Raw genomic sequence first — 15,077 nt, 5'->3', positions numbered from 1 at the left:
TGCGTTTTTGCTAAGAACGGTCGGTGGCCTGAATCATTGCTATTAATCATCAGATTATCATTCAATTGATACTTTCGCGATAACGTATATGGCAAGTAAAATATGCGAAGCTTGCCTGTGGAAGCGTACTCTTGGGAAGGGCCAAGTAAATTTTTAACTCCTAAATCATGTCAGATAATAAGTCTTCGCGAATGTTCTAACGTACGGCGTGATAATTCACGATGACAGATACTGTAGCCGAATGTTCGCATAATCCTTTCTTTATATTGGTCGATCAAAGGAAAAAGATTTGTGAAGAAGCATCAGCGCCCCATGGCTAGTCGCATGGTTGCTTGGTAGCTCCCTAAATCTTCCATTTTGGTCCATATTTATAAACAAAGGCGTTCTATATTTTTAATTTTTGCAGATTAACACGTTGGCTGCCATGTCACCCATATGTGGGTGACGGAATTATTTGTCCAGGCTTTAAAATGAATTTTTACGTTAATATATTCATTGTACCAAATTTGATTAGGATCTCTAAAACTATATTTATTATTTATAAAAATATATTTAATTTTTTCAACTTTTATTTCATTAAATAACCTACTTTGATTTTATGGAATTTTTGAGGTTTCTAGTTTGGCAGTCAAAGTGTTAAACCTTGTCCTACCGCGGGGCAAGTTGATACTGCTGTGAAGTATATTGATACATATATATATAGTCAAAATTGTGCTACATATACACAGTGTCCAGATAATTTCATTGTATCAACTTTCCCCGGTCTCCCCTGTCATGTGTCGGAGATTACAAATTCATTTTTGTTTTATTGTTAGATTGAAAAGTTACAATTTCTTAGGAAGCAATAATGGGAGGAAGCAATTAAGCCTCCTGAGTTTTTCAATACAGCTTTTCTTTTAATCCTTGAATAAATAGCATTGACATAGTACATGGACTAAAAGTCCTACTTTTAATAGCCACATGGGCACTTGGGATCACTTATTATTCCTATTCTAGCTAAAGAGAAGGCCAAGTTGTAATGGTCTGATCTACATCTATCGATCGTAGTTAAAATTGCCCTATTTAGATTTTTTCCCTGTATACCGTGGTTTGGACTTTTCACGTTTAAAATAGTTTGTTCCTTTGATCAACCCTTCGTAAGTGACGATGTAGGGGGTAGCTTTCTCTGATATATCGTTGGTTAGTTCTTTGAAATCTGTCTAAGGAATTTTAGAGGAACACACCGAAGATGATTTTTAGCTAATTTGTCAGTGTTTTCGTTTTCTTAAATTCCTAAAGATAGTTTAACCCTTAACTGGTACAGTGTTTATTCGGATTATGATGAATCAAACTGGTACGTTCCTAAAATTCTGTGTAAATTTTCTTAGATATCTGTAAGTATATATTTTAAGATTAAACGATCCGATTATTCTGACGAAATGACAGAAACCCAAGCTATTAAAGTATTATACAGTAGGGAAAGTTAGCGTACAAAAATTTAATTAAAAATAAATTAACTTTCAATCTTATTGATAATATCCACGAGGCTAATCTCTTTTATGAAGTTAGACGTAGCTAGTCTATATTGGATTTGTCAAAATGACATTTATAGTAGCTATAGCTTGAAATAAAAATTGTCTGCATTAATTTCAAGGTACAAGCATATGCAAGCAAGGTGCAAGGTACATTTGTTTCTTTTAATTTTAGTGAATTGGGAAGAATTCAACAATATCTTTAAGTTTTTTAAATGTCACTGTTTCGCATTAGAAACATCCACTCAGTTATAAATGCATAAAATCCGCAGTCTAGCGATACTAACCATACCGGGTCTCCTGTACTTCCGAGCGACTACGAACGATCACCGATAAAGGAACATAGAAACGTTTAAACGGGCGTTCGACTGAAGAAAAAAACAGCGAAAAACTCGAAGAAAAAAAGCAGTCACTTCAAGAGACCCGAAGGAAAGGAGGGCTTACGACGCGAGGCAACGAGGAGAGGACAGTGCACAGACACACGAGGAGGTATACTTAAAAAGAAAAGAATGCGTGGTATAGATCGTCGGGCTGGAGCGTAACGCGGGATTGGTTACGGTAGGCGAGAGCGTAGAAACGGGCATTGTCGAGGTTTCATAAGACGGGAGGAAATCGCGCGACAATAGAGAGGCCGCTCTCTCGGAACAGGGTGGACTCCCGGAGGTGTCTGGGCATAAGAAAAGTCTCCTCCGGAGAGTCGGAGCTGGAGCTGGAGCCGGAGCCGACGAGCGGCGGCGCGGCGACGAGTTGAACGGGGCCGCGGGGAAAAATCTTGCTCGTCATTGTTTCGCTCGTTTCTCTTCCTTTCAGCGTTATTTATCGGCCGGTTGAATATTCAGCCGGCACCGGGACAAAACCGTCGGGACAATCAGTGGACATAGGTACCCGCCTTCAACCGGCAGAAGAGTTGCCACTTTACTGGAACGCTCTCGCTCGCGGCAGCGCGCACATGCTTGCTGGCTGTGGATGTCGCGTCGCGAGGATATTGTTGGACGTTGTCGTCGGACGTCGTCGCTGGGATGCGGCCGCGACGTCGACGCGAGTACAATGCCGCAAGAACGGCGGAATGCATTAATATTAATAGTGGCACCGAACGGAGCCCTCCGTAACGGTTGCGGAGTCAGGTGAGCCGTTCACCAAAGAGACTACTCTCTTCTTCCAACGACGAAAATCCCAACCAGCTGGTTTCGCGCGACCAGCAAAAATTCATTGCGCAGCAGATTTCAATGTGGCCGGCGTGGGAAAAATTCTCCGGGCACAGTTTGTATGAACTAAATTTTGACAGTGCCCGTGGTCAACCGAGCGAAATCCTCTTATAGGAACGTGAACTCCTATCGAACGAACGAAAAATCGTAGTGTTGGGAGACAGGTGGACGCCTATTATAGGGTCCCCGACAGGTTCGTATGGAGTCCTACTGTATCGAAGACAAGGCTTGTTTTGTACACGTAAGTTTGTGTTAGATGGTTGTGAAAGTTCGTGCACTATTTCTGAATGAGACGTAGCAGTTAGATTTTGAAATAGCAGTTTTATTAACATTTTGCTGGCCGAAGGGTCTAACTTAACCCTTTGCACTCCGCTGTCCCCTCTCATGGAACATCGTAAGTCTAGCATATCACTCGGTTGTCCCCTCTCATGGGACATTCAAGTTTATTAGTGATTACGGGGAATTAAGTTATTTCAGCGCAACTTTTTGAGACATGCATGTTTCCCTGAAGTTTTCACTTGAAATGGCGCAAGAAATCAAATTAAAATATAGTAAAATTACTAAGGTATATAAAAAAAATGTCAGCCGGTTTTATCGCACTTGAAAAGAGCGATAAGGAGAGTTTGTAGAAGAAAGGTCGGTACTCGCACTGTATAGTGAGATTTATAAATATAAATAAACAAGTCCAAAACTGGAGGAAAAGATTTTCAAAGCTGAGCTCATTCTGGTTTGAAGCGTCGAGCGGTATAGATAGATCTAACGAGTGAGAAAATCGGAAAAGTGACGCTTCGACGTATTGTTTTCTCCGTAAGTAAATGGTGGAGGAAGTTAGTTTTTTCGGGGTTGAAAATGTGTGTCATTAACTTCTACATTATTTACCGCATCTCAAAAGAAACAAATAATCAAACGCCAATGACGCACCACAAGTTTGTCAAGTCACTCATTGACCAGTTGAGAGGTGATTTTCAATAGATTAGATAATAAACTACATATTCCCGATGTGGGACAAAGAAAACGGGATTGCATTGTTTGTTCTGACCGGAAAACACCTGGTGGGAGGCGTCAAACGACTTATTATTGTCAAACGTGCACAAATCAGCCTGCAATGCATATTGGGGAGTGTTTTAAGGTTTATCACACTGTACAAAATTATATAAAATAAAATATTGATAATTTTGCAAATATACATTTCTCGATGTCAACCAATTCATATAAGTCCAATATCATTATAATACGTTACTTGGTTCCAAAACTATACTAAATAATACGAGGGTCTGTAAATGCACGTTTCTGCCACAAAATAGCGCTGAGTAGCTGATAGTCAACGTTCAAAATGGTTCAGAGTGCAAAGGGTTAATATTGTACGGTCAGAGCAAGCTGTATGTATAATATAACATGCATGAAATTAAGAATGGGGAACCTTTTGCGGAAAAAATTGAGAAATAAATTTTTCAAGTTGCATAGTGCTAGTGGAATGTTATAATTTTATAATTCTTCTTCGAGAAAGATGCGCTACTACGTCAACTAATCGTATAGCCCTACCCTTTGAGAGGGTTAACTCCAGATTCATTAGTCGCTTGTAGAATGGAGTAATTGTAACGGAGTGATTTCGAAGAATAGAAGGAAATTCATGAAGAATCATCTGCGAATTAACCCTTTGCACTCGAGTGGTGACTCTGAAGCACCACTAGAAATTGTTGTGGCATTATTTCAAAGAAATTACAAAAAATATTACAAAATATTTGTTACATTACAAAATTTGTATTTAATATATTACTAAACATTTCAATATTATATGTAGAAATCGGATCAGTTTCGTACGAATAAAATGAAAATTTTGTAAGACGGAAGAAAAATTTAGTTTTAGATTGAAAACAGCGCCGAGAGTGCAAAGGGTTAATTTGCACGCGGTTACAAGAAACGGTTTTATACGTTATCAATTTTTTTTAACTCAAATGTTCATTTTGTTTTCAATAGATGCACAAGAACTTTTACCACAGTGAGTCCAATGACATCAATTTTGTGGATACAATCAAGTGTGTAGGATTTATGAGGACTCACAAATAACACTCCGCAGCTATCGGCCAACAATATAACAACGGTTTATTTCTTAACAATAATTCGTGAACGTCCCGAGCTCGTTCACCGACCATCGAACAAAAACGAACCATACGCTTCAACACGCGCCAACGCTCGCAGACTCGGTAACCGACACGCGCCGAAGATTCCCGAGCTTACCTGAGCTTCGCACGGAAGACGTGCAGTTGTGTGGTGTTTTTCCATACCAACAAAGTGGAAACAAGCTTAAAAATTCATTTGAATTGAATAATTAATTTTTAAAATATCAATCGAGATATCAGTTTTATTTAATTTCCAACTGAACCTTTGTTTTATATGTCCTAAGACCGACAACAAAGAAAATAAAATTTCACCGGAATTTGTATTTCAAATTCTTGTATAAATCTGTAAATGCGAGTAAAGTTCGCCAGGCTACTCATCTATCCTAAATTTAATTCTACTGGTTGACTTGAATATCACAAGGGAGGCCTGAAAACCTAAAGTGGCTTATCATCGAAGCGTCAATAGAGGTTACCGTTGGCTCTGCAAATCCGTTTCTCTTCAAAATTGTAATATTTTAACGGTGGCAAAGACTCCAGGCGGCAGCTTGTTAGGTTGGCAGCAGAAGCAGAGGCATACTTGCCATTCGATAAGGTTGTCGCCTGGAGCATTGGTTACGCCTCTGAGGTCGCCACCCGTTAACGCCCACGTAGGTACCTTTCCTTTATCATCGCACCTTCACGGTTACTTGTCGTTCCGCCGCGTTACACGAACCTCCGCAGTTTAACTGTTGAGCCGTACCTGCTACGGACACCTCCGCCATTAGTACGTGCGAACGTCCGATCACTTTACCGGGATATTTTAATCTTGGTATAGATAACGCACGGGACTAGGGCCGGAATGATCAGCGATTTCGATAAATTGTGATTCCAGTCACTATTCCAGTCTCAATATACAGTGGCGGCCATATACTTACGTACAGTTAATAAAATTAAATATTATTTCCTGTACACTTATACGTTAAACAAGTATACGAAAATCAATTATATTTTTTATAAGTTTACAATATATGTAATAAGATATCAAAATAGCTTTCCTTAATTTACTATAATTAAAAAGTTTTTTATATTTTTATACTGAAGTGTCAAATTTTCTGCGGACACATAGTTAAGTACACATCGAAACACCTATATTTTCACATGTTTCTTTAACTCATAATTATAATACATTAATATTTCGTATGTAAACCCTTATGTTTGATAACTGCGACACATCTTCGGGGCACGGATTCGATAAGTCTAGCACATCTGCTAGCAGGTATCGAATTCCATGCTTCCTCTACAATAGTGTACAATTCATCAATATTTTTCGGTTTATGTTTATTTATATGTTTGTCGACATCAATCCACAGTATCTCGATTGGATTCAGATTCGGAAATTGTGCTGGCCACTTCATTACGTGAATATTATTGTCACTCAAGAATGTCTTGACGACTTTTGCGGAATGTTTCGGATCATTATCCGCTTGATAGATCCATTCTTTTGGCATGTATTCTTCGGCGAATGGTAGCAATACATTCTTTACAATATCCAAATACACGTATCTGTCCACGATTTCAGTTATCCGATGAATAGGATCTGTACCTTTCACTGCCATAGCCCCCCAAACGAGTACCGAGCTACCACTTCCTTTTGCAGTTGGTTTAATTCAATTTTTATGAAATTCTTCTCCTTTTCGATGTCTCACGTACACTTTACCATCAGATCCAAATCGATTAAATTTCGATTCATCTGTAAAAATTACTCTGGACCATTGCTGGGGCGTCCAGTTTAAATGTTCTTTCGCGAAAGCAATCCTAGCCCGACGATTTTTTTCTGAAATGAGCGGTTTCTTTCTGGCAACGCGTCCGTATAATTGAAACTCACTAAAGCTTCGCTGGACAGTTCTAACACTTATTCTTTCATGGAGATCTATTGATATTTCATTGTGAATGGCAACTGCAGTTTTGAATCTGTCCGCTTCAAACAATCGGTGAATCTTGCGATCAGTTCTTTGATCAGTTTTTCGAGGTGTCGCTTTACAAGGAACGTTGTCTGGTGTTCCACGAAGTTTGATATGTTGTATAGAATGATGGCAAGCCATAACGAATATTTCTAATTTTGCGAAAACTTTCGGTAGGATATTCCATCCTTCCGAAGCTGTTGCACTAATCGCCGCTATTCTGGCGTGATATTTCTTCCTTTACTCATCACAGCACTATTGTAATACATGTAACTGTAAACACTGCTCAGCAGATACTAGTAAATATTGTTTACATTTGGCTTAGCTGTGCGATACAGAAAGATCGCAATAAAATGTTTACAAAATACTTATTTTCTCGAAATAAGTCAAAGTTCTACTGCAGATATGTACATCAGGGTCTAACACTCTTAGAAATAAATTGTTGATACGAAATAAGTCAGGTTTTAAAGTTAAAATATGAAGTGTACGAAAGGATATGGCCGCCACTGTATATGAAAGAGATCTGCACTATAATTGTGAAAAATTGATCCTCACTGTCGCAGTGTGTACCCCTTAAGTCGAAAGCTCGATTATTGAGAAGTGCAACATGATACGAAAAACTTGTTTGTTTTTAATTAATTTTCTATGAAACTTTTACCAACACATTTGTCAGATTTTTCTGATTAAAATGAGACCAAACACGATACAATTTCGACCATGTTTGCTTGTTTAATTGACGATTCAGTGGAACCTCGATTATCCGAACCTTACTAAATTTGATTAACGTAGAAACTAAATTAAGATAGAAACTATGAGATACAAACTGGTAATGTAAGATACTCACGGTTGAAGGACGAATTAGTATGATAAATTTCGTCTTTCCAGTTTTGATTTCTCTAATTAAATTATTTCGATTTTATTGAAATTTTTTAAGGTTGTGACTCGGCAGTGAACGTGTTAATTAACGTCATTATTAAAAATATTCATAATTCGCAAGTTTTTAAAAAGTGACCATAATCTCGGCAATATACATACATATGTTTCGCCGGAGAAGAGACCTTGGATTTTGACGGAATCTCGGGGAAAGATAAGAGGGGACCGCGTTGTCCTTCTGCCTCGGACCATACAACAATACAGGCTGATGAATTATTGTCAACATCAGAATGGGTTAGGACTTTCCGCAGAAATTTTATATATATCTACAAGGCGGCATCTTCATAACGCGAGCAAAGGTTTTGATAGTCTTGTAGGTTCAGTCCTGAAGAACGCGGCGAGATGGAGAATAAGATACAGTGTGTGGTAGATGCTTTGTTGCGCACCGTGACATAGGCGCATGAGTCACCGTTGTATTAATTAAACAAAAACCGAGCAGTGCATAAGCCCTCGTTAAGAACTGTCAGACATGAAAAATTCTAACAAATAATTGATGTGTCCACGCGCATTCTTATTCTCGGCTCTTTACAAAAAGTTCTTATGATCGCAGTTTCTTGACTACTAGATTTTCAATTTTGTTTCATTGAAAAAGCAAGTTCCTCATTCATGATCTTGATAATTGTTGATCTTCAAAAACAAGAAGGGAATCAGAGTTGCATCACCTTTTTTCTCCATTTGTATTTCTATTTATAACGTTATGAAGAAAATTATTTTTAAGCACGGAAAAAACACAAATTTTGACGTGATTATTGCATATGACACGATTGTAAACATTTGCTATGTTTATTCTGAATGATTGTGTACAGATTATCGTGTGAAAACAACAGCTTCAAAGAAATTGTAAGTATTCTTAATTTGAATAGTAAATTCATGACGTAAATTCTTACGTAAAACCAAACTTATTCTTTAAATTCAAAAAATGTTTTTGGTCGAACTAATTATTCCAATTAATATCTTAAACATTCTATAATAGTTCGTTGCAGCAAATTTTGATATAATAAAATGAAATAGTTGCGTGCATGGAAATGCAGATATCGAAAATTTTCATAATTACAAGATTTCTTCATGTCCAATGGGACACATTTCAACTGAACATAATGAGATCTTCGGGTTTCAGTCTCTCATTAATTTAAATTACACGATAACCCCTACAAATATTACCGTAGCCCTAATCTACCCCACACGACACAGACAAAATTAGCATACCCTCTTGATCTCGCGTACCCTTTCGCATTCGAACACCTTCAAGCAAAATCTATCCTTCGGTATCCATTCTTCCAATCAAACAATACTTTTTTTTAACTTATAGGTACAACCATGACACGTTATCACTTTTTTTTTTACACAAGATCATGTCTATTCTATTTCTTGTACTATTCAAGAATATAAAGTGCACTCTATAAAGTGTAGTCTGTTTACAGGAACTGATTTGGGAACAAGCAATTCCTGCATGTTTAATGCGAGGTCATACTGTTAGTACTTCATAATATTTAGAAATAAATAATAATATTCTTAATATTTGAAAATTTGAAAATGGTATTGTACGTTAACATTGAATTACCGGATAACTTATAGAGCATAAATTGATATGAACAAATTTAAGTAATCTTAAAATAAAATACATGTTTTGAAAGTGGTATTGTACGTTAACATTGAATTACCGAATAACTTATAGAGCATAAATTTATATGAACCAATTTAAGTAGTCTTAAAATAAAATACATGTTTTGAAATGAAAGGAGAAGTTCTGAATAATAAATGTGTAAGGGAAAATCAATTATTTGAATGAATTTGTTTAGTATGATAAGCCTTGTAGCGATTAGAAATTAAATTAGTTGTTTATTCGAACAGTTTATAAATAAAAATCCACGGTTTACAATCATTTTTTTGGATAATTGTCGTGTCTGGTCCTTGGCTTGCAGTGCTAAGATAGGGTTGTACAAATTAGCGACATAAATAAGCCATCTCACGATTAAACAAGCCCTTAAGGGGTTAACACAGGTGAAGTGTTAATTCTCTTGAAAAGGAACAAGCTCTCAACGGAAGAGAGGATACCGCAGGACTAAACAAAGAGTGGGTGCGTGCGTGGCCGTGTGCGCGCGCGCGTGTGTGTGCGTAGAGCCAAGGGGGAAATAACGTAGCTCGTGGAATGGCTTAGGAAAGCTGATCTGAAGTCGGATCGGTCCACGGCGAAGGTTGGACGTTCGCTGGTCGGTTGACCTCGTCGGGTAATAAGAATAAATGTGATTCTATTACAGGTTCAATTGTTACGGCGGCAGATAGGCTCTTCTCCTCGATGCCGAATGAGAGGGGTAGATGATCACAACCGATAATTCCGATTGGGGGGGGGGGGGGGGGGGGAGCAGGACGATTTTACCTGGGATCTGCCACCTTTTCCGACGCCGATAGCCGGCCGATATCGATATTCCAGCGGGCTCTCCGATTGTTTGCCAGATTATTACCGGTCATTGCCGGAATCGTGTTCGATCGATGGGTTAATTGAATTTGCATTGCCAACGGACGCCACGATTGCCCGAGTGACACGACGTTTAACCTGTTTGTCGTCGAACCCGTAGGCTGCACGCACTAATCGCCGCAGATTTTCGACTAATTGAGACGATTAACTTGTCCGAGTCGTGTTCGAAGCGGTTAATCTAGGCTCGGAACGGTTCCGCAAAATAATTTGTTACTGAAATTTCCAACTATTATCTGTTTCGATTATGGTTCCCGTTTAGTTGTGGATTAGGTCGCCCGACCTCAACGCATCTCAATTTTACTTTGAAAGCAATATATTTAAACAATTTTTCGACATCCTAAAATATATTTTTAAAATTCCTCCCATCTCATTTTTTTCAGTTTAATGTCAGTTCCGAAGCAATTCTAAAATTGAATCTTGCTTCTTCCCCACATTAACATTTATTTTGAAGTCTCATCGTTCGTCAATGTAGTCAGACATTATAAATGATCTCCAACTGTTTAATTGATATATACAAGAAGTTGCATTTGCCGAATTTTAATATGTGTAATTCATTAATTTTATTAGATGGTCTTTCTATATTACATATTTTGTAACAACCATTACATAAAATAGAATAAAAGTGGGAAATAAGACGTCAAAACTTCTATTTGTAAACTTTTTGTCTTGCATAATATACAGAGTTAACCTCGAATTGTGAGCAGTAGAGATTACTCTGTTACTAGCAGTCCTCCAACGCCGGAAGATATGTGACAGAGAATTATAGATGCATGCTCAGCTATCAGTGCAGAGGTCATAGAAAGTGCTAAACACCATTTTATTCGTCTGCATTCGTCATTGTAGTTGACGGACACCATTTTGAACATCGCTTACATTAAGATAAAAGTTATTTTACGATATTTACCGATTTAGTCTTGAAATGCTCTAAGAGACGGGTGTGAAAAAATTATAGGTGTATTTGCAAAAAATTGAAGGTGATCATGAAAAAAGTAGTTGACTAAAAATTTGCTATAATCACGTGAAAGCTCTCTTGAAGCCATGCTATATCTGATACAAACATTTTCGATCGGACTGCTAACAACAGAGTAATCTCTACTGGTCACGATTCGTGGTTCACCCGGTAGACTGAATGTAAAAAGTAGGTAGCTGTTTTATTTAGTTGAGCACTTTGTTAGGAATCAGTGTTATGCATAAATATTTCCAGGTTTTCCTTTATGGTTTTGTTAAATTATATACACATACACAGTAATATTGATAGTTATTATTAACACTAGAACTACCGAACCCTAAACGTGACTTACATTCATCCCTTTATAATAACAACAAGATTGAATTTGTTCAGGTTTCATACGATTTTTATGGTAACATGTACTCCTAAGAAAAGATATATTAAAAAATTTCTCGTGGAAAGTGGATACAAGAAAAATAACGGTTAAGGTATTTAAATAATAATTAAAAATTCGATTCTTCATAACAGTTCATCGAAATAAAGATTAATCGTGAATATTTCGAAAACTGAAGTCAATGTTATAACAGTTTGTATACCCTGCGTCTAAAATTATTGGGACCATTGAAGGCAGTTTTATATAGCAATGGTATTATAATAATTTGGCGAAGCTCTACAATGTTGGGAATGTTTGAAAAAATTGAACGAGTTATGTGTACCTGAATCGGTTTAAAAAGTTGAGAAATTTTAACGTTGGAACTGCTGTAACAATCACTGAACAATCAATCCAGTAGCTAGAACAATGATTTAAATATATGCAATTTTGTAATGGCATAATAAATGTTTAATTTTATACACACATAATCTGTGTGACTAGAACCAAACAAAAATTAACTGGATGGTCTATTAAACAAATAAAACAAAAATTTTGCGCATAAATAAAAAATTTCGTTGGTCCGTCATCGAATGACAGCGCAAATACCAAATCAATCTTTGTTCGAACACGTGTAATCCGAACTGTCAGCGATTCCGGAGAACACGACACGTTTCAAGTTCCGCCGAGTTACTCAACATCGTAAACGTACTCACCGTGCGTTGACAGAGGTAGGATTTCCGACATCGTCCATGGACGGTTTCCTAGAATGAAACCACGAATGAAATTCGTTATTGTTCGTCTGGAGCTGCATAATGGCGGGGTATTTATAGGTGTTGTACAGATTCGGTGTTTGCCACATTCTGCTGTACATTTGCGTGTCCATTAGTCAAATCTTTCTAACAAGCTCTTTCAATGTCGAAAACTGTTCCCGCCCAAAAAATCACCAGCCTAATAATCCTCAATCTTCACAAGGCCCACGATTATCGTAAACAATCACAAGTGACAACAAATTCACTATTAAATTACAATCTCACTTCGATGCGTCTCACTTTACCGTTTATCGAAATCACTGACTACGATTTTCCTTAAAATTTTGAATAAAAATAATTTTAGCAGTTCGGTTGATAGGTTCCGGTGAGGGGACAGGTGAGGGCAGGTGAGGGCAGGTGAGGGACACGTGGTCGAGGTGCAGTTCAACTTGCAGTGACTAGGCACAGCCCCCAAAAGAGGAAGAGGGAAAGAAAGGGAGGACGCGAGTGAGGTCAGAACTTTTGACAGGCGCAACACGCACGCGGTCTGAGGGCGTGTGCATAAGTGTCATCGAGTGGAGGCGCGTGGCGGCCTCATGCTCGGCCTTGCCACGTCCACCCCCGTCAAATATCATCCCCACCGAACGAACAGGACTGCTGCGCGCGCTCCACGAGCGGCACGCTTTCCTACCCCTAGAGGAGCGGGGGCTGTTCAACCCCTAGCCTTCGCGCTCGCCGGTTTCACGGACTGCGGAGAGGAGACCGGTCCACTTTTAATTGTCAGAAACTTTTGCGGCCTTTAGTTGACGGAGGATGTTCTTAATCATTCAACAATGTCGTCTGTGCACTGCACTCTTACCGTTTAATCTTGTACTTTCACAAATTTTAATTTACTTTAAGTAGATTAACACTTTCTTGTAAAGAATATCAAGATACGTTAAGTGGTGCAATAAAAAGTATATGTTTCCATTAAAAAAAATGTTAATGACCTTCGTGTGTCCTTTACGCGTCCACCAACAAAAAAACTATTAAAGTCAGAGTGTGCCTTTCTTGATAACATTCAACTTTAAGGGAACCATTTTCCGCTACGAATAATAATATATTATATTATGGTAATATGTGCTCACCCACCCTGTATATATATTTATACACTTGAAGCGTTTCTCGCCTAAACTGTACGATTTGTTCTCACTTCAATATGAACGACAAACCATAAAAGAATAGATATAGAATGTTTTTGTAAAGATTACATTTTTTCAAAGTTGTATAAAAATTGGCGATTGTTCTCTTGTAAGAGTATATTCTAATCGCAGTTTAATCGATGATCTTCCCTTCGAAGTTGAGTAGAACTAGAGGGGTAGCGTCGTGGTTTCGGCACAGACACACAAACTACTATCGAGATAGGTCGTTTTATTGGCATCGTGGCCCTTCTGATCTCAGGCAAATGAAGATGGAGCACCGACTTTTTCTGTAGCACGTTAAAAAAAGCATGATCGTCAACGTTTGTGATCACTCCTGTTCCAGGTTGCGTTTTTGGTAAAATTTTTATTATGTGGAATTTCTTCTGAATTGAATTTAAGTAAATGTGAAATAAGTAAAAATTTAGCATGTTTTTTATGACACTTAGTATTTGAGAAAGTTATATTATTGATTGCAAGAATGCATGTGCAACAGATAAATTTTGAACATCGATTTATTTCGAAATAAATATACTTGAAAACGTACCATTTTACACTTCCGATTTATTTTTTTGTTTAGATTCTATTTTAAATTGTATCGGAGCGCTCGACAATATACTATCTATTTAAACAAAGATTCCACGAGAAATTTAATAAATACTCATGTCGATTTACTTATAAATCGGCAAATGTATTTAGTGCCCAAATGTTGTTTTTTCGTCTAAGCATAAGCTAAATCAATATTTCTAAAATTTAATGTTTACTTTCTTTCTTTAAATGTTGCTTTCCAAATACTGTCGTATTTTGTTCTTTATTGTTCTTTATTTATTTATTCTTATTATTATTTATTATTTATTGTTCTTTCTTTCTTTTTTTTATTTATTTTAGTTTAAACGATGGCCAAGCTCGTACAGAGTAACAATGTTTTTGATTTGTCTATTTCAGATAAGGGCAGCGACTTTTATGACAACTATTGAACATATATTTGTTGTATAGTGTTAAACTCAAATCGCCATAACAGTACATGAAATTTTTAAAAAGTTAGTAAGTGTTGCCAGAAAAATCGATGCTAATGTATTTATTATGATTGTTTTAAAAAATTGTTTAATAATTACAAAATTTTTCAACTGTCCAAATTGGAAATCCATTGAAGTGGAATAAGCATTAAAAACAAAAAATTGAAATTTTATTATTAGTAATTTATCGTTTCAAATTATCAGTGAACCGACAAATAATTTAATCCATGTAACAGTACTGCGAAAGTTATGTGACAATAGAATACAAAAGTTTTCTAAACATCTACCGTCAGTCATATCGAAATCTAATAATCGTTACGTTACGTGCGACGGAAAAACAAAATAAGGCACTTTCACTTGTTTAATAATGAAGCATGTATCTGCGTCCCATTAGCAAACGAGCGATACTTTTCCTACGAAAGAAAAAGTGAAGCGTAGCCTGGTTACACTAGCTCTTATAACTCCTTAACCGGCAACTAGTCCGGCTGGTAGACATCTACGAGAGTAGTTAGGAGCTAACCACTTTGACTGCCTTTTACGAGGACGTTTCCTATGCTATGTACTATTACAACACGATGATGCTCATTGCCACCGACTTACTTGTGGCATAAGTACTAATGAGTGAAT

General features: G+C 37.2%; 1 protein-coding gene across 2 annotated transcripts in view; it reads right to left on the bottom strand.

The window, feature by feature from the left end:
• The window catches only part of LOC143363844 (protein trachealess-like), a 311,845-nt gene that overhangs the window by 189,842 nt on the left and 106,926 nt on the right, over window positions 1-15,077 (bottom strand). For both annotated transcript variants that reach the window (XM_076804378.1, XM_076804379.1), the window contains exon 3: window positions 12,221-12,268. In XM_076804378.1, coding sequence (XP_076660493.1) covers window positions 12,221-12,268 — 48 coding nt within the window. The remainder of the gene's footprint in view (window positions 1-12,220; window positions 12,269-15,077) is intronic.

Source organism: Halictus rubicundus, chromosome 2 (assembly GCF_050948215.1).
Source record: "Halictus rubicundus isolate RS-2024b chromosome 2, iyHalRubi1_principal, whole genome shotgun sequence".
NCBI lineage: Eukaryota > Metazoa > Arthropoda > Insecta > Hymenoptera > Halictidae > Halictus > Halictus rubicundus.
The sequence above is the reverse complement of the archived record's forward strand: the minus strand, read 5'-3'. Positions and strand labels throughout refer to the sequence as shown.